The 26,339-nt window shown below is 45.1% G+C and overlaps 1 protein-coding gene across 1 annotated transcript in view; it reads left to right on the top strand.

Annotated features, from left to right (window-relative positions):
• Positions 1 to 16,708: 16,708 nt before the first annotated feature.
• gab1 (GRB2-associated binding protein 1) overlaps positions 16,709 to 26,339 on the top strand; it is a 316,599-nt gene continuing 306,968 nt past the window's right edge. The window contains exon 1 of the mRNA XM_055637022.1: positions 16,709 to 17,367. Within this exon, the coding sequence (XP_055492997.1) occupies positions 17,296 to 17,367 (72 nt within the window). The 5' untranslated portion in view covers positions 16,709 to 17,295. The remainder of the gene's footprint in view (positions 17,368 to 26,339) is intronic.

Here is a 26,339-nt window from a genome sequence, read left to right as displayed (position 1 = left end):
GATAAAGGAACAGATATGAAGCCGGAAGGAAAGATGTATAACCAACAGGATTCATGACTTTGATTCCCCAACATTGATTAGGACTTCCTTAATGCAAAAGGCTTAGAGGGGCAGAATTTGTCAGGTCTGTATGCAGGAGGGCTTCTTAAAACAGTATGTCAATGGTCCAAACTAGAGGAAGAGCCAACAAGACCTTATATTGGGGAAGCAGCCAGGCTATAAGACTAGTGTTTCAGTGGAAGAGCATTTTTGGAAGAATGCCGGTAGGTCGGGTTGGGGAAATGTACTCTGTTACATATCACATTATTACGCAGGAGCAAATGAGAGTAAATTGGATGCAGCTGATATTGGGTAAGTCCACATCTGTTCTATGGGAGTTGTTAAAGACCAGCTAAATCAGAATTCAGGAGCAGCATGTTCCAGTAAAGGAGGACGGATACGAATGGCAATGTACGGGAACCTTGGGTGATCAGAGACATTCTAAATTTGGTCAAAAAGGAAAAGAAAGCATTTATAAGGTTTAAGAAGATTAAATCAGACAGGATCTTTAAAGAAGAGCACACGCACTCTATTTTGGAGTTGCTCGTCTCCAGTTGGTTCAAACTGTTGCTGCTCGCCTTTTAACCGGGACTCGAAAGAGGGAGCACATATCGCCAATTCTGGCCTCCCTACACTGGCTCCCGGTGCACTTTAATCGAGTTCATTTTTAAATTATTTTATTTGTTTTTAAATCTCTAAATAGGCTCGCCCCACCTTACCTCTCTGAGCTGCTCCATCCATACGCTCCTGCCCGGTCCCTCAGGTCAGCTGGTCAGCTGCTCCTGGAGGTACCGAGGTCTAAGCGGAAGCTCAGAGGGGATTGAGCCTTCTCTGTTGCTGCTCCGGCACTCTGGAACACCCTGCCGTTGCACATCAGACAGGCCCCCTCACTGTCCATCTTCAAACCCAGTATTAAAACACATTTATATTCCTTGGCTTTTGACCATGCTTGAGACTGTCCTCCTGTTTTAGTGCTTTTAATGTTTTTAATTTTATTGTTTTTAACTATCTCTTTTAATGTTTTTATTGTGGTGTAATAATCATTCATGTACAGCACTTTGTTGCAACAGTGGTTGTTTTTAAAGTGCTCTATAAAAAATAAAAATAAAATAAAAAATAACAAAAAAAGAGAGAGAGTAGGAGAAATGGTGACAATTACAAGGACTAAAAGAGGCTGAGAAATGGCATTGGCAAACCAGATTAAAGAAAATCCCAGGGATTTTTACACGTATATTATAAACAAGAGGATAATTAGGAAGAAGTATAGAAACATAGAAACATAGAAACATAGAAAATAGGTGCAGGAGTAGGCCATTCGGCCCTTCGAGCCTGCACCGCCATTCAATATGATCATGGCTGATCATCCAACTCAGTATCCCGTACCTGCCTCTCTCCATACCCTCTGATCCCTTTAGCCACAAGGGCCACATCTAACTCCCTCTTAAATATAGCCAATGAACTGTGGCCTCAACTACCCTCTGTGGCAGAGAGTTCCAGAGATTCACCACTCTCTGTGTGAAAAAAGTTCTCCTCATCTCGGTTTTAAAGTATTTCCCCTTTATCCTTAAGCTGTGACCCCTTGTCCTGGACTTCCCCAACATGGTTCCCCATATAATGGAAAGAATTTATGCTTGGAACTAGAACTTTGCATGTACTCACTAAGGAGAAGGACATGGAGGACAAGGAGACCAATGTGGAGTACACTAATATGCTTGGGCAGTTTGAGATCAAGGTCTTTAAAAAACATTAAGGTAGATATATCCTGGGGCCTGATGGGATCTATTCCAGGTTTTTGAGGGATCCAAGAGAGGAGATTGCAGGAGTCTTGACCAAGATCCCTTGTATTCTCTCTCACCACAGATGAGGTCCTGGAGGATAGGAGAGTGATCAATGTTGTTCCTTTGTTTAAGGAGATGAGTAGAGATAATTCAGGAAACAGGGATGCATCGCAGCTGGGTTTGGGAACAGCTCCATCCAAGACCACAAGAAATAGCAGAGAATTGTGGACGCAGCCCAAACCATCGCACAAACCAACCTCCCGTCCATTGACTCCATTTGTACTCCACAAGGCTAGCAGCAGCATTGAGGATGAGTCTCACTAGGGCCACTCCCACTTCACCCCTTTCCCCTCAGGTAAGAGGTACAGAAATGTGAAAACGCACACCTCCAGATTCAAGGGCAGTTTCTTCCCAGCTGTTATCAGGCAACTGACCCATTCTATCACCAACTAGAGAGCGATCCTGACCTGCCATCTACCTCATTGGAGACACTCAGATTACTTTTAAACTGACTTTACTGGACTTTATCTTGCACTAAACATTATTCCCTTAGTCCTGTATCTGTAAACTGGACGATTTGATTGTAATCATGTATAGTCTTTCTGCTGATGGGATAGCATACAACAACAAGCTTCTCACTGTATCCTCAGTACACATGGCAATAGGTTAAAGTAATTTATTGTGGCATGGTGGCGCAGTGGTAGAGTTGCTGCTGTCCAGCGCTATAGACCCGGGTTTGACCCTGAATCTGGGTGCTGTCTCTGTGGAGTTTGTACGTTCTCCCCGTAACCCGAGTGGGTTTTGTCCAGGTGCTCCGTTCACAGTTTTGTAGGCTAATTGGCCTGGTAAAATTGTAAATTGTCGCTAGTGTGTGTAGGATAGTGTTAGTGTGCGAGACCACTGGTTGGTTGCATCTCAGTGGGCTGTAGGACCCGTTTCCACGCTGTATCTCTAAACTAAACTAAACTAAACTAACCGATGGTGAGCCTCACATCAGCGGCAGGGAAGTTTTTGGAGAAGATTCTTCGGGATAAGATTTATTTAAATAGGGACAATCAGCATGGCTTTGTCCATGGCAGCTCAAGTTTTAAGGGCCGGTCCCACGAGCATGCGCCTGCATGCGGCAAGCGCGACCAAACCGGAAGCGGGGGCCGCGCGGAGGTCGAGTGAGTGACATGAATTTCGAGCGCGGGAAGTTCGCTGCATCCGGCGTTGAGGCGCTGCGCACACCCATCGAGGCGGTGCATGTACGGTGTTGAGGCGGTGTGTACGGTGTCGAGGCAGCTGCGGGCCGGCTGGCCGTTGCCGCGCGGATGTTTTGAACACGGTCAGTTTTTCGGAGCCGGGATGTCGGGAAAAGCTCCGCACAACTCCATAAGGCTCCGCCCGATCGAAGTGGGACCGGCCCCGCGAGGCCGTACGGCTCAAGCGACCACGTTAGGTCGCGCTCGCCGCATGGAGTCGCATGCTGGTGGGGCCGGCCCTTTACTAACTTGATTTTGTTTTTGGAGGTGACGAAGATGTTTGATGAGGGTATGGCCATGTGTTGGCTACATGGACTTTAGTAAAGCATTTGATGCTGTCCTTCATGGTGGGCTGATCCAGATGATTGCCACAGGCCAATCCTCATTGCCAAATAGGAGGATGAATGTTTTTGAGGCATTCCTGGAGTTCTTCCAAGAGACAACTAATCATAGGAACACAAAAATGCTGGAGAAACTCAGCGGGTGCAGCAGCATCTGTGGATAACTAATCATGTTGATTTAGCACAGGTGAATGTATTTCACTCTACTGTGACCTGATTTGATTTCTGAACACTTACACATGCAGCAGCTATTGGGACTCAGCAGGTCACTGGCAATCAGGCCACAGAGGCAAACGGTAGATGGGAAAGCAGGAGAAATGGGCAGAGGTGAGAATAATTTTGATTGCATCAGTAATTGATAAAAAAGTTGCAGAACGTATCTGACGATTTGTAGATTTCCCTAAAAACCAACGATAAGAATAGACTGTCCATATAATTGGTAGCAGAAGAGGTATTGCTTGCCCTGAAATCCAGCTTGTAACTTGAAATAATTCTACAACCAGAATTTCAAGGCGCGACCAGGTACATTCACTTTTATTAACTTTTTTTTTAATTTAAAAAATATATATATTTATTAGAAGTACAATACAGTGGTACAAAAATTATGTTAACATATTACATTCTCTGTACAACGCCCAGCGTGGCTTTAATTTGCCGCGGACTTGCTAGCGCCCGCCGGGGGCTCCAACACCAAGACCCCGGGCAGGGCCTTACATCGCCCGGCGTGGCTTTGAGTGGCCGCGGACTTGCTAGCGCCCGCCGGGGGCTTTGACCTCGACTTCGGGAGAGGAATGGAGAGCAGAGGAGAGACAAGACTTTGCCTTCCATCACAGTGAGGCGGAGATTCACTGTGATAGATGTTTGTGTGAATTGTGTTGGTGTGTGTCTTGGTTCTTTACTTGTATGGCTGCAGAAACCAAATTTTCATTTGAACCTCATGTGAGGTTTCAAATGACAAATAAAAGGTATTGTATTGTGTTGTAGCTTCCTTTTTTCTTTTTTTTTAAAAGAGAAAAATAAGAAGAGAAAAAGGAAAAAGAGGCTGTAGAACGTGAAGGATAGGCTAGTGAACATGAGTGAGAGACAGAGAAAGAAAATAGTGAAGAAAAGAAATAAGTGAAGAGGGAACATGAGGAAGTTTATTCAATTGCCACAAGGAGATGATTTTTTAATATTCTGATTAACTCCTTGATGTATGAATTAGTTCCATATGGAGATAACAACCCTAAACTGGGAAGTTAATTTAGAGTTAGGAAAGCACAGTCTAGACTAATTCCTTTCCCTTTCTCAATGCTGAAGGGTCTCAGAACAGACACATGGACTGTTTTTCTTTCCACTGTTGCTTCCAGAGTTGTGAGATTTTCCAGCTGCCACTCATGTCCAACAAGACTGTGTTTATAAAGCATAGACACAAGATGCTGGAGTAACAGCGGGACAGGCAGTATCTCAGGAGAGAAAGAATGGGTGACGTTTCTTCAGACTGAGAGTCAAGGGAGAGGGAGTCTAGAGATATGGAGGGGTAAGGTAGAGATATGGAGGGGAGGGCTGAGTTACTCCAGCATTCTGTGTCTATTTTTGGTGTAAACCAACATCCACAGTTCCTTCCTACACATCCTATATATATATATATGTATATGTATATATTGGGGGGAAAATTTCAAACAAAATTATAACTCTGAGCAAAACATTTATATTTAAATTCCCTTTTGAAATTCAAATGCAAGATTAAACAAAGAGGGAACAGTGGCTGAGGCAAGCGTGACCTCTCTTGAAGCATCACGGTTGGAATCAAAACTCTTTTTCCTAATTGCTCTCTTTCTCTGATTCTGCCAAAACTGAAGGGTCTGGTGCAGGAAAAAAAACATCGAACAAACTGCTCCCAAATTGTCACACTGTGACAGGGAAGTCAAAGAGCACCGCACATGCTATGAGAGTATTGGGACTCGGAAGACCAGTTCTCACTGTCTGCCCTGGGGAAAATATGAACATTTATTCATCGGGCATCATCAAATGTGGTTTTGTGGGGGAAAAAATCATGTTTGCCCAACTACATAGAAACATAGACAATAGGTGCAGGAGGAGGCCATTCGGCCCTTCGAGCCAGCACCGCCATTCATTGTGATCATGGTTGATCGTCCCCTATCAATAACCCGTGCCTGCCTTCTCCCCATATCCCTTGACTCCACTAGCCCCTAGAGCTCTATCTAATTCTCTCTTAAATCCATCCAGTGACTTGGCCTCCACTGCCCTCTGTGGCAGGGAATTCCACAAATTCACAACTCTCTGGGTGAAAACGTTTTTTCTCACCTCAGTCTTAAATGACCTCCCTTTTAATTCTTTAAGACTGTGTGTGGCCCCTGGTTCTGGACTCGCCCAACACTGGGAACATTTTTCCTGCATCTCTAGCTTGTCCAGTCCTTTTGTAATTTTAAATGTTTCTTAACTTAATGGAATTCTTTGATAAAGTAACATGCTGATTTCCTTATTTTTTTTAATATATTTTATTTTTATTAGAAGCAATTGTACAGAGATACAACATTTGGCATCTAAAATTATACAATTATTGGACAGCTTCATTTTTAACCTTATAACCTAAATGATGAAAATGAAAACAGAAAAGAAAAATTGAAAAAAAGAGAAAAGAAGTATAAAGTGAAAAGATAAATTGAAGAAGAACAAAAGAGAATTCCCTAAACTACCAGAAAGATTTAGGATTTATTATTTTTAAATAAATAGACAGATAAATAAATAAATACATGCTGATTTCCAGAAGACTTTTGATAAGATAGCACATCAAAGATTATTGAGGAAAATACTAGCTGCTGCTGTAAGAATATATTATGAGTAGATTATTTACTGGCTAACCAGAAATGTAGAGAAGGCATGATTTTTTCTGGTTGGCAAGATATAAGAAATGGTGTGTCACAGGGATCGGTTCTACGGCCTCTAATTCTGGCCTCCAGCACCTTGCTGACATTGATGACTGAACCCTCTGTGCCGTGACCAGTGCCATTAACATGACTGTTTTCAAAGTTAGTCTGTGTAGGGACAGAGTTGATGCTGAGACCAGTTCCTGAGCGTTTTCAGGACAATGCTCACATCCCAAATTTGGGAGTACAGGTGCACAACCTTTTATCCAAAAGCCTTGGGACCAGACACTTGTCGGATTTCGGACATTTTCGGATTTCCGAATGGAAGATTTTTAGCGTAGATTAGGTAGGTAGCGCGGGCCGCTTGAAAAGTCTGGAGCGACTGCCTCCTCCCCGGACACAGGGAATCATTGTAAATCATTGCATAAATGTTAGTCAGTTAGTTTGGAGGGATTTTATGTGGTGGGGGTGAAGGGGGAAACTTTAATTCTTAGTTCCCTACCTGGTCGGCGACTCCCAACATCGCGGAGCTGGGGGCTCCATCCGGCCGCGGGCGGCGCCGGTTGTAGCTCCGACCCCGGCAACTCTACCCCTGGCTGCAAGGCGCTCCAAATCCAGCGCCGCCCGCGGTCGGACGCCCCCCACCCCAGCTCCGCGAATGTTGGGAGAAGGCGGCCTCCGCGCCCTGGAGCTTACCGCACAGCGACCCGGTAAGGCATTGCCCGCTTCCCGCTGGTATCCCAGCGCTGCGACGCCGCCGACTCCCAACATTTGCGGAGCTGGGGTGGGGGGCGTCCGGCCGCGGGCGGCACTGGATTTGGAGCACCTCGCAGCCAGGGGTAGAGTTGCCGGGGTCGGAGCTACAACTGGCGCCGCCCGCAGCCCCACTGGCCACAGCGCTGCGGAGCTTACTGCACGGCGACCCGGTAAGGCATTGATCGGTCCCCGTCTCTCCGACCAGGTAGGGGACTAAGAATTAAAGTTTACCCCTTCACATAAAAGCCCTCCAAACTAACTGACTAACATTTAAGCAATGATTTACAGATGTTTAAGTGTCTCCCCGATCTCCGGGGAGGAGGCAGCCGCTACAGTAGTACAAACCTGGGTTGACCGTGGGTCGTTTCGGGTCAAGTTTGGCGCCAAACGCGAGCTTTGGTGTGCAGACGACATCCTGGATAAAATGGCCGGTTTTCGGAGTTTTTCGGTTTCCGGAACACCGGATAAAAGGTTGTGCACCTGTACCTGGTTTTTGGGGGATTTGTATTGAATATTCCCCTCATGAGCTTGGTTACCAGTGGGTGAGTCCCTACAGTGTAACGCTCTGTCCCTTGCCATAGGTAAGTCGACAGGGCACTTCTGGCACTGTTGATGGCACTGTAACTGAGCCCCTCATCACAGTGGAGGCCTGCCAGATATTCCAGAACAGACGGGATGTTCATGTTTCTGTTGGTGATGTTGTTTTTATGACAGTACATTTCCCACTTCCTGATGTAGACCAGATATTGTTTTTTAGTTGATTGTCTTTGGGCCGCCGAGATCATGTTCGCTGTTCGATCCGTTAGTCCCAGTTGTAGAAGTGGTGTTTTTAAACTTTACAAATTAACAGGTTCAAGCTTTTATGGCATGGATGGCTATCCCCTGTCACGGGATGTAGCAACAAGTCTGGTCTATGTGGGATGGTAATACATGGTTCTAATACCATGTTTTGCACCACTGGGAACCATGGTTGTGTAGGCCAATCGGGTTCTACCAAAATACCAGACGCAGAGTCTTGTTGTATTTTCCTTAATACCCGACTGATGAGGCACAAAGGAGGGAATGCTTAAATAAACAATTTCCCCCAATGCAGCGAAAATGCATTTGTTGCTGCTGCCCCAGGATCTGGTTCCCATGAAACATAGTTAGGTATCTGGTTGTTTAGTCTGGATGCAAATAGATCGATATCTGGTGTTCCATATTTTGCTGTAATATCAGAAAACACCGTTTTGTTCAACATCCATTCGGTGTTTTCATTAAATTTGCGTGACCTGGTGTCTGCCACTAAATTTAGTCTCCCTGGTAGGTAAGTGGCTGATATCCAAATATCTCTCTGGATGCACCATTGCCAAATTGAATTAGCGAGATTGTCACATGATATCGATTTGTTGCCACCCATATGGTTGATGTATGCTACCACAGTGGTATTGTCTATCTGTAGTCTAACATGCTGGTGATATGACCCAGTACAATATGACTTAAGGCCATGGAATGCACCCAACATTTCCAAGTAGTTTATGCCCAGTGTGAGTAAGAAAGATGCCTCCTGTGCTATCCATCTACCTCCACAGCTGGTGATGGTATTGGTGGCTCCCCACCCAAGTGCACTGGCATCAGTTTGTAGTACCATAGAAGGGTTACTGACAATGATTGGGTTGGAACAATACCAGAGGTTGTCTATCCACCATTGTAGTTCCGTTTTGGCTTGGATTGGTAGTCTCATAGGTCTGTCAAAGTGACCTGCATTGATTTTGAGAGCTTGTATTTTTGCTCTCTGTAAGTTTTGGTAATGTAGAGGTCCAAAGGTAGTGTGGCTGGGAAAGCAGCCACCATTTTACCAATTACTTTTGCTACCAATCTGATGGATGGATTTCTGATGTCAATGAGGTTGTTGCAAGCCTCTATTAAATCTCTAGCCTTTCCCTTAGGTAGAGTCACAGTCATGTGAACTGAGTCAATGGTGAATCCCAAATAGTCCATAGTAGTGGACGGTGTTAGTTTAGATTTAACTGGATGGATGATAAATCCCAGTTTTTCAAATAACTGTTTTGTGGCTGTTACAGTTTGTATGGCCAATTCCAAAGTTATGCCCACTATGAGTATGTCATCTAAATATGCCATAACCATGTGATTATGTTTCCGTAGAAACGCTAGGGCTGGTTTTAAGATTTTCGTGAACAGCCTGGGGGCTGATGATAGCTCATTTGGCAGTGCTTTATATTGCCAGGGTTGTCCCATCAAGTTGAATTTTAAGTAACATCTGTGGTCACCTCGTATGGGTACTGAACAGTAAGCATCTTTTAAATCGATGCTGGCCATGTAGTACCCTTTGGAAATTAATTATTTAGCAGTAACAAAGGTTTCCATTTTGAAGTGAATATATTGTACAAATGTATTTAATTTTGTCAGATCTATGATGATGCGACAACCACCATCTTTTTTGGTTTTGGTAAAAATATTGGACACAAATTCTAATGGTTCGTGTTGAGTTTTCTCAATTACACCTTTTATGTAAAGCCGCTCCAGTTCAGCTTGTGCCTCTGATTTTTCTTTATCAGAGAGTACGAACACTCGGTTCGGTCTATGTTGAACTGGAGGGCTGTACTCGTGTATAAACTCTATTGTATACCCCTGGATACTGTTTAAGATGTAAGTATCGGTTGTTAGCATGCTCCATGCATTCAAAAACCAGTGTAGTCTCCCCCCAACACCCATGCTCTCCATATCTTTTAGGGAACCAGACCCACCTACCTCCATTGTTACCAGTGGCAAGTTTACTTTTTCTTGTAGTTCTTCCGCTGTTGTTGCGCTGGTGCCTGGTTTTTCGGTTTGGTTGGTGTTGGCATTGGGGTTCCCCGCATCTTCCAAGAAGGCCGGCCTGGGCCATGGCCTAAAAAAGACTCATGTTTGACATACCGTGCCTTCGAGCTTTCACCAGTTCTGCTGGTGGGTGCGTAGGGGTGCTGTCTTTGGCTGTAGTGGGTTTTTGTTGGTGTTCCTTTTATTAATCCCAAGGTTTTGGCTTCCTCATCGAGCTCTTTTACCTGCTTCGATAGGTTGCCACCGAACAAGAGAATTGGTGGTTTTGTGGCCCCAGGTTTGCACAGTCCCGCAAATTTTGGGTTCAATGTCGGTTGAATGGCACTTTTCCTGATGTTATTTATTTTGTGCTGGGTGTTGCAGAATAGTGCCAGTGCATCTTGTTGGTCCTGGGACATATTCCTGTTGTCCACTGTACGGGCAAATGCTGTTATCCCTGCGGTCAGCAATTTTAGTACTTTTTGCAATTTCACATCCATAGTCCTGACCCCTGTTCCAATGTGTTTCCATATACAGTCGTTGATAATTGGAACATTCAGGGAAATGCAATTGCCCGGTGCCAGATGTCTTCCTGTGGTGTCCTGTACAGCCTGTTCATGTAACTGGTTTAGTGACATGTAGTCTATACTGGCAGCAAGCTTTGGCTCCAGATTTTGTCCAGTCTGTTCCGGCTGTATAAAATTGGCCCCCATGTCCAGCAAGTTCTCTTTTTCCCGCACCCCATGCACACTTGTCTGTCCTTCTGCGGACCCCTCTTCCAGGCCAGCCCAGAACTGACCCGCAGTGCTCCCCTCCGGTGAGGTGGAAACACTATGCAGCCCTTGAAAAGGTGCTGCTGTGGGTTTATCATTCAGATTCAGATTCAGATTCAGAAAACTTTATTGTCTGTCGTAACAGAAACTCTTCTTTGACGTGGCTCAACATACAGACAGGACAATGTACTGATAAGCAGTCATACAACACAGATTTCTGCGAGCACACACAGTGTGTATCGATCTTAAAAGCAAATATAAAAATTAAAAACTGTAAAGATAGACAAGATAAAAGTTGTGGATACGTGTAAAGTGACAATGCGTCAGGGTTAATTTGTCCATTGTTCATTTTTTATTTAAGCTGTTTATGGCGATGGGTATGAATGAGTTTTTGTGGATGTTTTTCTTGGATAGAGGGACTTTATATCGGCGGCCTGATGGCAGAAGTTGGAAAGACTTGTGCAGGGGGTGGGTGGGATCCTGTGTAATGAGGTTGGCTTTCCTTTTAACTGCCTGGGTATGGAGTACTGATCATTGATTTTGCCAGTTTTGCCAGTTATTTTGCTTGCCTGATTGATGATCCGGGAAAGCTTTGATTTGTCTTTGACAGAGGTGAGGGTGAACCAGGATGTGATGTTAAAGGTGAGTACAGATTCTATAAGTGATTTATAGACAGCTGTTAAAATGTCCTGTCTGACATCAAAGCTCCCGAGTTTCCTCAGCAGGAACAGGCGTTGCTGTGCCTTCTTGTACACAGAGTCTGTGTGCTGGGAGAAGGACAGGCGGGTGTCAATCTCTGTGCCCAGGTATCTAAAGGCCTCTACCTGCTCAACTGTCTGCCCATTCAGCCTCAGAGGTTGAAAGAGAGGTTGAGGGGAAGATGTTCGCCTCCCCCCACAACACAGCTCCTTGGTCTTGGAGATGTTAAGCTCCAGAGAGCTCTGTTTGATCCACAGCATCAGGGTGTTGACCTGCTGATAGTAGGCAGCCAGAGAAGTGTGATCCTTGATTTGGGCCACCAGGGCCATATCGTCTGCATACTTAAAAAGGGAAATGTCACTGTTATTGTTTGTTGTGTTGTTTGTGTAGATGGAAAATAAAATCGGTGATAAGACACAACCCTGGGTACACCAGTGTTTAAAATCATGTTCTTGGATTTAAAACCATTTACCACCACATGCTGAGGCCGGTCCTGGGCATAGGGCCCACAGTGACCCGACTCCATCTCCCGGAGTCTGTCACGTTGGAGCAAATGCTCCACACACCGCTCCATCCGGCTCCAGCGCTCTCGGTCGCTGGCCGCCCGGCCGAGTGCACGACCTTGTTAGATGTGTATTTTGCCTTGCCGCCCGGCCGCGTGGATTTGGCCGGTGCAGCGGCAGCAACGGGCACAGCTGATCTCACTACGGGTGATCCAAGTGCCGTCGGCTGCTCTCGCTGGCTGCCCGCTACTCCACGGTCCTCCCTCACCAGCTTTGTCGCAGCCCTTGTCTACTTTGCTTTCTCCATTTCCCTGCCTGTAGTTGGGAAAGGAAACCGCAGAGTAAACGCTTACCTGCAATTAGCGGCTTTAATAACTGCCGCCGCGGAGGAACGTCCTTCCACCGCGTCTGACGTTTCGCAATGCGTGTAGCGATATGACACGCATGCGTCCTGGCGGGGTTCTTCACGTAGTCACTCACGTGACTCCGAAGTAAAATCCCTCTCATCCTTCTAAACTCCAGAGTGTACAAGCCCAGCCGCTCGATTCTCTCAGCATATGTCAGTCTCGCCATCCCGGGAATTAACCTTGTAAACCTACGCTGGGCTCCCTCAATAGCAAGAATGTCCTTCCTCAAATTAGGGGACCAAAACTGCACACAATACTCCAGGTGTGGTCTCACTGGGGCTCTGTACAACTACAGAAGGACCTCTTTGCTCCTATATTCGATTCCTCTTGTTATTAAGGCCAACATGCCATTGGCTTTCTTCACTCGGTTTCAAGAAAGTCTCTTGGATGCAGCTGAAAAATCCTGTCCTTTCTAAGCCTCTTGTTCTAAAGAGGTCACAATCAATATTGGGGAAGTTAATGCCGCCCAATACAATACAATACAATTTATTTGTCGTTTGGACCCCGTTGAGGTCCAAACGAAATGTCGTTTCTGCAGTCATACATACAAAACGAAAAAGACCCAAGACACAACACAATTTACACAAACATCCTTCACAGCGCATCTTCTCCTCGCTGTGAAGGAAGTAAAAAAAAACATATCTCTCCCCTGCACTCCCCTCTCCCCCATGTCAGAGTCAAAGACAGAGTCAAAGCCCCCAGCGGGCGATGTTAAATGTCCCGCGGCCATTAAAGCCACGCCGGGTGATGCAAGGCCAAGCACCGGGTCTTGGTGTTGGAGCCCCCGGCGGGCGCTCACAAAGTCCCGCGGCAATTCCAAGCCACGCGGGGCGGTAATGTAAGGCCCTGCTCCAGGTAATCTTCAACCCCGCAACTCGGGCGTGAGAAGTCGCCGTTGCGGAAGCCCCGAAAAGCGGTCGCCCTCCAGGGACCCGCGGGCTCCCGGTATTTCAGTCCACAGACCTGCGGTAGGAGCTTCCGAAACTCCGGGGGTCGGGCCACAGCAGCGCTCCACCACAGCTCCACCCGCTCCGGACTCGGCCAGCTCCGTGAAGGTGAGTCTTCCGCAGCTCCGCGACTGGAGCCCCAGGTCGTTCCTGCCGGAGGCCGCTCCACGTGGCAGCCCCAACGACAACGGAGACCCGACAAAGAAAAGGTCGGGTCTCCCGTGCAGAGGAAATAATTTAGATTTCACCCCCCCCCCACCGCCCCCCACACACATACCCCGACAAAAAATAATTTAAAACTACATTTAAACGAAACAGAAAATAATTTAAAAAACAGACGGACTGCAGAGGCCGCTGCTGACGAGAGTCGCGCCGCCCATCCAGTGTTGCTTTTGGACCTGTCCATAATCTGTCAACATCTCTGTTGCTCTATCGCTGGCTATAGGGGGGCCTGTAGTATAATCCGTTCAGAGTGATTGCATATTTCTTATTTTATGCTTCACTTCTATTGTCTCAGTGGATGAACTCTGCAGTGTGTCCTCTCCAAGTGTAGATGAAACATTCACCATGATTAGTAATGCAATTGCTCCCCCTCTTTTACTTCCTTCTTTTGAGGTATCTCATTGTGCCAAAGCAAGAATAAAAAAAATCTTAGCAGGCAAGTAGAATAAGTGGTTGTGAAGGTAAATGGAATATTGGTCCTTGTCGTGGCCGGATGGACGATACAAATTTTTTTCGGCAATAGACAACAGGCAATAGGTGCAGGAGTAGGCCATTTGGCCCTTCGAGCCAGCACCGCCATTCAATGTGATCATGGCTGATCATCCCCAATCAGTACCCCGTTCCTGCCTTCTCCCCATATCCCCCGACTCTGCTGTTTTTAAGAGCCCTATCTAGCTCTCTCTTGAAAGCATCCAGAGAACCTGCCTCCACCGCCCTCTGAGGCAATGTTAATTTAATAGACTGAATTGTGAGGAAAATGCAGTCTTTTATGAGGAAAGATTCATAGGTTGGATCTGGAGTTAAACATGAGATTCTGGTGGATTTAACAGGTACACAGTGAGAAGAATCTATACTTTGGGTATTTTCAGGGTAACGGGTCACCCATTTAAGACGAGGAAGATGTATTGTCCTTAGAGAGCAGTGAATCTTTGAAATTGCTTGCTGTGGATGCTGTAATTACATACATTCAAGGCTGAGTGAGGGGGGTTGTTTTACTGTAAGAGGACAGGAGTTCTGCGTCCCAGGCAGGGAAGTGGATTCAGAACAATCATATCTATTGTAATCTTATATAATGGCACTGCAGGCTTGAGGTTCTCTCATCTTTTTGTCCTTACGTTCTGTAGAGTAAATTAAATGGGCTTTTTGGATGTTTGTTGAAATGTCACATAAACAAACTAATGATGTAGCTGTCTGTGTTGCATTGGCTTCTGCCATTAGTAACCTTTCTGGACATAACATCCAACAAGATGCAACAAAAGCAGGTTCCCGAATTTTGCAAAACATTCCAAATGTGTCTAGCTGAATAACTGGGCTGCACGATTTGCCAAAGCAACCCTTATGAAACACAACCAACATTCTCTTTGTTACATTTTGCTGAATGTATTAATTTACATTGATGTTATGAAAATAAACCCTTAACGTGACAAAGTTTCCCCACACGGTTTACATTAAAACAATAAATAAAACACGTTTTTATTTTAGTTTATGGTGTAAAAATACACATTATTTTCTTTGAAGAATGCTACAGTTGTCACTTGGATAAGTAAATCAATTATTGAATTTGGCAGCATGTCGGATACAGAATAAAGGATTTTTCAGCAATCGTTTTAATGGCACCATCCACTCACTGTGCCCTTGTATAATCTGATGCAGCACATATTTCCAGCCAGTTTCCTGACTATATCTTGTTAAATTAAGCATCCCATCCAAGTCCAGTAGAACTTCTTGTAATTTTATTTTAAATAGGCGAGAATGATGAGCTTTAGCAGCTTTAAATTCAGAATCCAACCCCTCTGGGGGGGGGGTTTAAAGTACCGTGGCAATGCTATTTAGAAACGTACACTTCTGCTTCGATTTATTTAAGCACATTGTGTAGATGGGGTAGTGTGTAGTTTTGGTTCCATCTCTTATAAATCTGTATATTTTATAAATCAGCTTTCTGTTCCCGAAACGCGTTCATTCCCTGATCCATCAGCAAAATTAATTTCCCAAAGGATCCCCTTTCTAGAGCGTGCCTTCCGGGTCAGTGTAAGCATATCCTGAACCAGATAAGCCAGCTTCTTGTTTAGGCTTGTTTGATTGGGGGCGGTGGGGGCAAGTAGAAAGGGGGGGAGAACGTTAAGGAAGGGGTTCCTTTTCTGGCCGAATAAGCCACAAATAAGCCGGGATGGCCTTCCAGCTCCACGGTCATCTTGCGATCTTGTGACTTTCCACTACACACTCCAGAGAGTTTCTTCCACCTTCCAGCAAGCGCTAGGAATTTGCGCGATCCGCATTCCGCGAATTCTTCTCCCAGAGAGGCTAACAATCTTCTCACGACACAGCCCACTAACGAACTGGGTGGCAGAGCCAGCTCGCATTCAAAGCCAAAACTTTTTTTGAAAAACTTTTCACTTTGGAAAAAGTTCAGTTTACTAACATCTAAATGTGTGCGTCTGCTTTGCCTTCAAATGTCACGTAAAAACATGGTGGGGTATTACATTGTTAGGTTTTGGATAGATCGCAGTTGGTATTATTGTGTGTAAAATGTAGCATTGATTTCACCCTCTCCCTCCCCACTGCTATATATTATCAGCTTGTTTTGTGAAAACTAAGGATGGCCCCAATACCCAGAAGCTGGGAACGCAACGCTGCTGGGAATTGTAGTCCAACATGAATGGCGAACTGACCCTTTGCAATTCCACCTCTAGATTGAATGTGAAGGCACGGATGTTATACTTCCTACTGGCTGAGTTAGCAGTGGGAGAATCTGTTGATATACAGTATACACACAGGCCCGCTCTCCAACCGTCAGGGTGAGGATTCCTTTGCAACGTTTTCCAAGCCAGGTACTAAATACCCAGGAACTCCGGTCTGGTTTGCCGAAGTGTCACAGAGGCAGAGGCTCTGGAGCATAAGATCCTACAGCGGATCTGGCTATTGGGAAGACCAGACCCGTGTTATTGTTGACAAACAACTCCATCGACACACAAAAAACATTAAGTAACATTCCAGGGCTAGAGCAACTGGAATCTGCATGTTGCTATTATTCTCCCCAAATACTGCAGTTGTGAACAGTGTGATTAGATGAATGCATTACAGAGTGCAAGTGTGATACAACATCAACTCACACACAGCACACACGAGCCGTTTAAAAAGAAATGATTTTTAAAAAACACATTAAAAAATGAAATGCCCAGAGTCAACATTTTATTCTTTAACAAGAATTAACAGAATTATGAATCTAACCCTATGACACACACACACACACACACACACACACACACAGACACCAATGTTGATTACACTGGGAGTCGGGTCGGGTCTGGTTACTGACATGGATGAAACAAATGCCCAGGTTGTGTACTACACGTCAGCCCAGTGCATTTAGCAGTAGTGCTCGGTCTATCTTGCTCCGCTATAGGATCTTTGCTCTGGAGGAGTTGCTGCTTGCAGTTACTTCGCTCCAAGATCAGTGTAGAGGATTGTAAAACTACACAGCCCCACAATTCCGTGCAATGATCCCTCCTCTCTTGCTGCTGGAACACGTAGCTTGGCGTCACGGAGCAGCCGGATCGGTTGGAGTCGCTACTTTTGTGTTGGGAAGGTCTGGTGTCGAGTTGTCGGCGCCGGGAGCGAAGCTGCCAAGTATCTCCCCGGGGGGAGAGAGGGAGAGGGAGAGAGAGTGGCCAGTCTGGGCTAGGGAGAGTCAGGGTCTGCACCACCGCTGCCAAGTCCCACCACCCACCCAACCCCTTGTCCCACATTGCTGAGCTGGGAATTGGACAAGGAGAAGAAGTGGGAGAAGGAGAGAGTGTGTGTGTGTGTGTGTGTACCTGGGCTGGGAACTTTGTCTCCCACGTCCTGGGCAGTGTTGAGGCTTCACCCTGCTTTTGCTATCAGCAGTCATTCGCGCCGCATACACCCTCAACGCCAAGATGAGCGGCGGCGATATCGTCTACAGCGGCTGGTTAAGGAAGTCGCCACCGGAGAAAAAGTTGAGACGTTACGTAAGTTTCATTAAACAAAAAAAAAACACACACACCACCCCATTTGAAATATGATACTTTTGAATAGATCTAAACTAAAATACTGCAATTGTGAAGTTGTGATCCATATTTAAAATTGGCTGGCAAACTAATTTTCCATTTGGAACAGTGATATTTCGATGCTGTTACTGGCTGGAGTGAATGCAGTAACTACTGCAGTACTGTCACTTTAAGTTAGTTTGTATGCAAACTAGGACTTGTGAGTTACTATGTGAACTGCTTTGTTGAGGTCCAAGCTGTCGGAGTGAGTGGCTGCCAGCGTTGGCACAGACTGTGTGTGTGTGTGTGTGTGTAGTTTACACCATAATCCCACCCTTTCTGGATGTTTGACATTCTGTATTCGTGTTATGGTCTCTTGCGTTTGTTTTTGATATTTACAACCATTTGTTGTCATTTGAAAACTGAATTTTAAATTAAAAAAAATAATGTTCTGGGGGGTGGGGATGGGAAATTTGCTGAATCAAGCAGACTGTGTCATGGATGAAGTTTCCAGTGTGTGGGACACACCCATTAACTTGGCTGCCTGGCCTCAGTGTATTTGAGGTGGAAAGGGTGTAGGTGTATTTTCCTGTAGATACAATGCCACAAACAGACGTGGAAGGTTGGTGCAGCTGCTGGTTACGTATGGAAATCAGAGGGGCATGTCCTCCTGCATAGTCACTGTTGCCTCATCTCCAAGATAACTCTGGCTGTAACATTTTGGCAGCCTGTCAGATAAAGTTTGAGATCATTTACGTTCTAAAAAGGTGTCTGTCAGGAGTTGAAGCCATTTACCAGAGGCATCTCCCGTGTCTGGGAAATTGACTTTTTTTAAATTGAGGTTCAGATATCAATTGTGGGATACACACAATCCCCAGGATTAAAATGCATTTTAATCGTCTCTGCAAAAATAAAAAAAAAGTATGACTCTTGTAGAGGTTTGTAGAGTTCTCATCAACTTTTCAGCAGTTGAAGTGATTTGTACAAGCGACTTCAGGCAGACTGAATGTCACGTTGGAAACTTGTAAAGGCCAGCAGATATGGCAAGTCAGCAGATTTTGAAAATCCAAGTATGCAAACCTCTGCATGCTCCAGCCTACATATTTGCACAGTTAATGGGCTAATTATTTACTGCAGATTTAGAAAATATTTTTTTTCCGGCTGGAGACTTTAAACCTGCTTTGATTTTTGCTGTGGTTGTGCCACTTCTCGCTAAATTAGTAGCGCAAAAGACAAGAGGAAGTCAGATTTTAAAAAACTGCTTTCACGTGGATATTTGGTAGCAATTCCACACTTTTGAAGTGTGCTGGGTTGGCAGAACATTTCTTCAGAGAGCATATCCCTGCTGTGCATATTCAATTTATTAACAATATAACTCAAAGAGGGTTACACAGAAAAGCTGGAGAAACTCAGCGGGTGCAGCAGCATCTATGGAGCGAAGGAAATAGGCAACGTTTCGGGCCGAAACCCTTCTTCAGACCTCAGACTTCTTCAGATGCTGCTGCACCCGCTGAGTTTCTCCAGCTTTTCTGTGTAACCTTCGATTCTCCAGCATCTGCAGTTCCCTCTTTAACTCAAAGAGGATTTGGTTTTTGGTTCAACATCAGTAAGTCTGGGCTGTACAAAGTTTTATGCCCAACTGTTTCCTGTGGAGTTAACTACTTGCAGAAGACAGTGTCTCGCTATTGAAACTTGCTCTGAAAACTGGAACTATCTTTTGTTATTCAAACTTGTCGGGGTGTCTAGAGGTGACCGTCTCTCACTCTTGTTTGTATCTCTCATCAAACCAGTTGGAATGGAAATGTTGCTCGGATTAAGTCTGTTCTGTGGTAACTTTGTGGTAGTGGTGGTGGTGGGAAGAAAAAAAGTTGCAATGCTCTCCTTTGTATTAGACGCCTGAATTAAGAGAAGAACTCACCCATATATAATGCCTTTACCATCTCCAGTACACCTGAAGTACTTAATTGACAATAGATCACTCTTGAGGTGTAGTGCAAATTGTTGGAAATGTAAAAATGCCAGCCAAATATACACAGCAAGTCCAAACATGAAGGCAGTAAATACCCACAAAATCTGATTGTGGATTTGATTCAACGAAAAATGCTGACAAAAATAAAGAATGATCTGGTTTTTCAGAAAGCTAATGGAGTTTTTACACAAGCCTCAAACTAAGCAGAGGAATTATATCTTTATTCAAAATTCTCAAAGCTGTTGCCACGGGTGTTGCCTGATTTGATATTTTCAGATTTAATTTCAGATTCTACATTTTGGTTCATAACAAATATACATTGGCCAAAAAAATAATTTGTTGCATTTTATTAAGATTGTTAAGGGCTTGGACACGCTAGAGGCAGGAAACATGTTCCCGATGTTGGGGGAGTCCAGAACCAGGGGCCACACAGTTTAAGAATAAGGAGTAAGCCATTTAGAACGGAGACGAGGAAACACTTTTTTTAGCAGAGTTGGTGAGTCTGTGGAATTATCTGCCTTAGTGGAGGCAGGTTCACTGGATGCTTTCAAGAGGGAGCTAGATAGGGCTCTTAAAAATAGCGGAGTCAGGGGATATGGGGAGAAGGCAGGAACGGGGTACTGATTGGGGATGATCAGCCATGATCACATTGAATGGCGGTGTTGGCTCGAATGGCCAAATGGCCTCTACTCCTGCACCTATTGTCTATTGTCTATAGTCTATTACGCAAAGATTTGAAAGATACACATAATTGTGAAATGCAGTTGGCACAATCGTGCAAATGATATTGCAGTCTGTGTGTTTGTAAGCATCATGTATTAAGTTCCATGAATGCACAACAACAAAGTCGATTCCAGTACAACGGCTCAGAACATATCTAAAAGAGCAGGTATTACTGAAAAGGCCCTGCCATTTTTGAGCCTGAGTTAAAGAAACCATTCTGATGTAAGGTGTAGTCAGTGAGTCTGCAACTGAATAGTGTCAAGGAGGCTAATCTGATGGGCCAGATGTCTGACCTGTGTAAGGCTTTTATCTATCTGTGGTGGGACATTCGGGTATTGCCCTGCAATTGGTGCCCTCGGGTGGAAGGTGCCAACTCTGGATGTTATTGCTCTAAGTTTGTGGCTCTGAGCACATAATTCTCATGGCACCTTAGAGTAATGTGACTACAACATGTAAAGGACCTGTCACACGTAGCCGTCATTTACGCGACATGCCGGTAGTGACTGACGTGCAACAGTCGCGCACGCCATCTTGCGTCCGCACAGCCGCCTGGAGCACGTGGCGTCATTTGAAGACCCAGTTTATGATATTTACCCAGTTTAGGATATTTATGGAGATTTTCTAAAATGTTCCAGTTTCTTGAGTGGTGGTAGCAATCGGAAAAACTGCAGATGTAATGCCCCCTATTCAAAAAAAGAGGTGAATGAAAAGTAGCAAGTTGCAGACCAAATTAATGTGTGGGAAGGAACTGCAGATGCTGGTTTAAATTGAAGATAGACACAGAATGCAGGAGTAACTCAGCGGGACCGGCAGCATCTCTGGAGAGAAGGAATGGATGATGTTTCAGTCTGAAGAAGGGTCTCGACCCGAAACGTCGCCCTGTCCCACCTTGGCCGTCATTTACGTGACAGGCCGGTGGCGTGCGAAGATTTCCGCGATACCGCGCGCAACTCCACACTCCTCCACTCCACGCGCCCGTCCCACGCCGCCCACACGCTACCAGGTCGCATAAATGGCGCGCAAATGGCGGCGAAGTGGGACAGGCCCTTTACTGTGCTAATATCCACGGATCTGTAACGTTTCTGCTCATGATACTTGCCATGTCACAGTCGTAGAAAAAAGCAGCCCTTTGGTTTAACAAGTCTGCATCAACCATCCATTTACACAAACCCAACTTTAATCCCATTTCTTAATCTCCCCACAATTCTCAACTCCCTCCAGATTCTACCACTTGCAAATTACAGATGCCTAACAAACCACATGTCTTTGGGATCTGGGAGGAAACCGGAGGATCTGGAAGAAACCCTGTGTGCAAACTCCACATAGACAGCACACAAGTGGGGATTGAAGCTGTGTTTCTGGCGCTGTGAGACTGGGGGTCTACTACCTGTGTTGTCATGTTGGCCCATTTTCTTTCATCCTGTTACATTGAAGAAAATCATTCCTCTGTAGTTAGTTTAGCAAAAAAAAAGGTGAAAATGCTGTATTTCAGTGCAGGATTTCTAGAGTTATAGAAACATAGACAATAGGTGCAGGAGTAGGCCATTCGGCCCTTCGAGCCTGCACCGCCATTCAATATGATCATGGCTGATCATCCAACTCAGTATCCTGTACCTGCCTTCTCTCCATACCCCCTGATCCCCTTAGCCACAAGGGCCACATCAAACTCCCTCTTAAATATAGCCAAAGAACTGTGTGGCCTCAACTACCTTCTGTGGCAGAGAGTTCCACAGATTCACCACTCTCTGTGTGAAAAATGTTTTTCTCATCTCGGTCCTAAAATATTTCCCCCTTATCCTTAAACTGTGTGTGACCCCTTGTTCTGGACTTCCCCAACATCGGGATCAATCTTCCTGCATCTAGCCTGTCCGACCCCTTAAGAATTTTGTAAGTACTTCTATGCAGTAAGTTCTTTGTAAGTCTGTACTACTTATACTTCTGACAATGCCACAGCGTTGACGTGTCAACTTGCATTTTCTATCGACATTGCTAGTGTGACAACGTCCTGGAACCTCGTGTGATGTCCTTTGACGGCCAAACTTCACTGTCTGCAATTTCACCAATTTTGGTGTTGTCTGAACAAGCACTAAACCACCCATCTACATTTATATCCAAGTCGTGTGTGTATATATAGCACAAACGTGGAGGTCCCAGCACAAATTCCCTGTGGAACCCCACTGGTCACGGGTCTCCTGCAAGAACAACACCTTTCCGCCACATTCTTCTTGTGAGCCAATTTTGAATCCAAAAGGGTAAGTCTCCATGCGCCTTGCCTGTTGTTGTGACAGCAAATCTTGGCAACGAACTGTTCGCTTGCAATGAAAATAATAAAAAAAACCCTGCATGTACTAGAAACTGAAATAAAACAGAAGATACTGGAAGCATTCGGCAGGTGAGGCAGTATTTGTAAAAAGAGAAACAGTTATTTCCGATCTTGGATCCTTCGGCAGAAGTTTGACAGAAAGAACATTAGTTTTCAGTTTAGATGGTATTGGTGGGTGATTAAAACGAAGGAAATATCTTTACAGCAATGCTTGGTTTAGCCTCTCTAGAATTTAGAAGATTGAGAGGGGATCTTATAGAAACTTACAAAATTCTTAAGGGGTGTAGACAGGCTAGATGGGGAAGATTGTTCCCGAGTATTGGGGAAGTCCAGGACAAGGGGTCACAGCTTAAGGATAAGGGGGGAAACCCTTTAGAACCGAGATGAGAGGAACTTTTTTCACGCAGAGAGTGGTGAGTCTCTGGAACTCTCTGCCACAGAGGGCGGTTGAGGCCAGTTCATTGGCATTGGCTTAAGAGGGAGTTAGATGTTGCCCTTGTGGCTAAGGGGATCAGGGGGTATGGAGAGAAGGCAGGTACGGGATACTGAGTTGGATGATCAGCCATGATCATTTGAATGGCGGTGCAGGCTCGAAGGGCCGAATGCCTACTCCTGCACCTAATTTCTATGTTTCTAGTTTCTAAAGACAGTAGACAAGAGACAATAGGTGTAGGAGTAGGCCATTCGGCCCTTCGAGCCAGCACCACCATTCAATGTGATCATGGCTGATCATCCCCAATCAGTACCCCGTTCCTGCCTTCTCCCCATATCCCCTGACTCCACTATTTTTAAGAGCCCTATCTATCTCTCTCTTGAAAGTATCCAGAGAACCTGCCTCCACCACCCTCTGAGGCAGAGAATTCCACAGACTCACCACTCTCTGTGAGAAAAAGTGTTTCCTCGTCTCCATTCTAAATGGCGTACTCCTTATTCTTAAACTGTGGCCCCTGGTTCTGGACTCCCCCAACATCGGGAACATGTTTCCTGCCTCTAGCATGTCCAACCCCTTAACCATCTTATATGTTTCAATGAGACATATAAACCTCTCATCCTTCTAAGATCCAGAGTGTACAAGCCCAGCCGCTCCATTCTCTCAGCATATGACAAGTCCCGCCATCCCGGGAATTAACCTTGTAAACCTACGCTGCACTCCCTCAATAGCAAGAATGTCCTTCCTCAAATTAGGGGACCAAAAGACCAGAGACTGACCTACTGAGAGGTTTCAGCTAATTCTGTTTTTATTTAACACTTGAATTGTTGGGGTGTCTTGAAAGCCCTCCAACATGTTTCGGGAGAAGTTATGTGTGTAACTATCACAGTCACGATAGGAATGAATAAGAAACTTAACTGAAGTTTGATATCAATGAATATTTTAAGTGTCTGACAACGAGGAGAATAAGATGGGAGCTGGAAGATTTTCCTGCTACATTTTCTGGAGCAGACAATTGGAGGCATAGCAGCAAAGATTGTGCAAAGGGAATCTGGGATGTTCGTGAAGTTGGCATTGAAGGAACCACATTTATTTGTGGAACATGCAGACTATTGGTAAAAAGCAGGTCAGATCTACCAAGAATTTGAATGGTCAGATGAGAATATGTTATTTGCTGTACTGGGAGCTAATGTAGCACAGATAAAGCATACTATGGACCTGGAGAGTTGAGATAGGACAGCAGGGCTTTAAGTGAGCTGGCATTAGAGTAGGGTGCATGCTGGAAGCCTTGCCAGGAGACTATCTTGATGGGAGGTGTAACAGATGGGCGGAGATAGAGTATTGATCAGCAACATTATCTCCAGAGATCAATTACATTTATTGCTCGTCATTTTAATTTCTACTATCATTCACAACTCGGGCTCTGCTGCCAACTGGTGTTTTAAGGGAATAGCACGAGATTACATAGAAACATAGAAAATAGGTGCAGGAGTAGGCCATTCGCCCTTCGAGCCTGCACCGCCATTCAATATGATCATGGCTGATCATCCAACTCAGTATCCCGTTCCCGCCTTCTCTCCATACCCCCTGATCCCTTTAGCCACAAGGGCCACATCTAACTCCCTCTTAAATATAGCCAATGAACTGGCCTCAACTACCTTATGTGGCAGAGAATTCCACAGATTCACCACTCTCTGTATGAAAAATGTTTTTCTCATCTCGGTCCTAAAAGATTTCCCTCTCATCCTTAAACTGTGACCCCTTGTTCTGGACTTCCCCAACATCGGGAACAATCTTCCTGCATCTAGCCTGTCCAACCCTTTAAGAATGTTGTAAGTTTCTATAAGATCCCCCCTCAATCTTCATGGATGTGGAAATCTGAAATGGGCATTACAATTATAACTAGGTTTCTTGGCTAATTTAATATTTTGGGAACAATATTTCTCTGTTAAGATTGATTCACAAAACTACAGCGCAAACTGTTGTAGTAAAAATAGCCCCTGCATCACGGCTGGTCAGATAGCGGAAATTTACTCTCCCAGAATTCGCAAATCGCTATCCAAAAATTCAAGACATGGAATAAACTTTGAGCTCTTGGTATTCAGGAGGGAAAAATAGTACATAATTCAACACAGAAGTAACTGGTTCAGCTTGCGTTTCTTGCCGTATGTGCAGGTGATGTAGCTTTGTGTTGTGGAAACATCACAACACTGGCCGTTTTGTACAAATGCTCGTCACCCCTCTTTCACCTCATTCTCTCCTCACCTCACCCTGCCCCTGCCCCCTACACAAATCCAACCTCAATGCAGCGTTTGGAATACAATTATAACTCACTGAGAAATAAGTTCAAGTTCAAGTTCAAGTGAGTTTATTGTCATGTGTCCCTGTATAGGACAATGAAATTCTTGCTTTGCTTAAGCACACAGATTGTAATAATTTAAAAGGAACCGGGCAAGTTCAAGGTATTACCAGTTATAATATTTTTGTAATGATCTGTTTACAATTAATTTTCTCTCTGCAGTATTAAGACTGGTTAGCAATTAAGCAGTCTGTGCTACTGCCTCACAAGTCCAAGAAATCTGGGTTTGATTTTGACCTATGGTGTTTTCAAGAGTCAAGAGTATTTCATTGTTATATGTCCAAGATAGAACAATGAAATTCTTAGTTGCTGCAGCACAGAATATGTAGGCATAGTACACCATAATAAATAAGGGGAAAAAAGTCATGTGTGTGTGTGTATACACACACACACACACACACACACACACACACACACACACACACACACACACACACACACACACACACACACACACACACACACACACACACACACACACACACACACACACACACACACACACACACACACACACACACACACACACACACACACACACACACACACACACACACACATATATATACTAGACCAAGTGCAGAGCCGTTGGGTCTGTTTCCCCAACGTGCGTTTTTGGGGGAGGAGGGGGGACTGTGGCATCACACTTTACACTAACCACCCCCCCAAACACACAGGCGGGGGGGGGGGGGGGGGGGGGGGGGGGGGGGGAGGGAGGTAGGGGAGACGGGATGGGAGAGGGGGGGGCTCCTGTGCCTTCTTCCCGATTAAATGAGTTTGTGGCTAGGGTGGTGTGGGTCTCTGATGATGCTGGCTGCCTTTTTGAGGCAAATCCCTTTGATGGTGGGGAGGTGAGAACCCGTGATGGACTGGGCAGTGTCCATAACTTCTTGGCTCCTGGGTTGTTCAAGTTGCCGCCCCAGGCCGTGATGCAACCTGTCACTGCGCTCTCTACTGTACACCTGTAAAGGTTCATGAGAATCCTCTCTGACATACGGAATCTCTGTAATGTTCTCAGGAAGTAGAGGCGTTGATGGACTTTCTTTATAATTACATCAGTGTGCTGGGACCAGGAAAGATCTTCAGAAATATCCATGCCCAGGAATTTGAAGCTTTTGATTCTCTCCACCATCATCCGTTGATATAGACA

This window comes from Leucoraja erinacea, chromosome 1 (assembly GCF_028641065.1).
Source record: "Leucoraja erinacea ecotype New England chromosome 1, Leri_hhj_1, whole genome shotgun sequence".
Classification (NCBI taxonomy): Eukaryota; Metazoa; Chordata; class Chondrichthyes; order Rajiformes; family Rajidae; genus Leucoraja; species Leucoraja erinaceus.
Note: the sequence above shows the minus strand (reverse complement) of the source record. Positions and strands in the feature narration are given on the sequence as shown.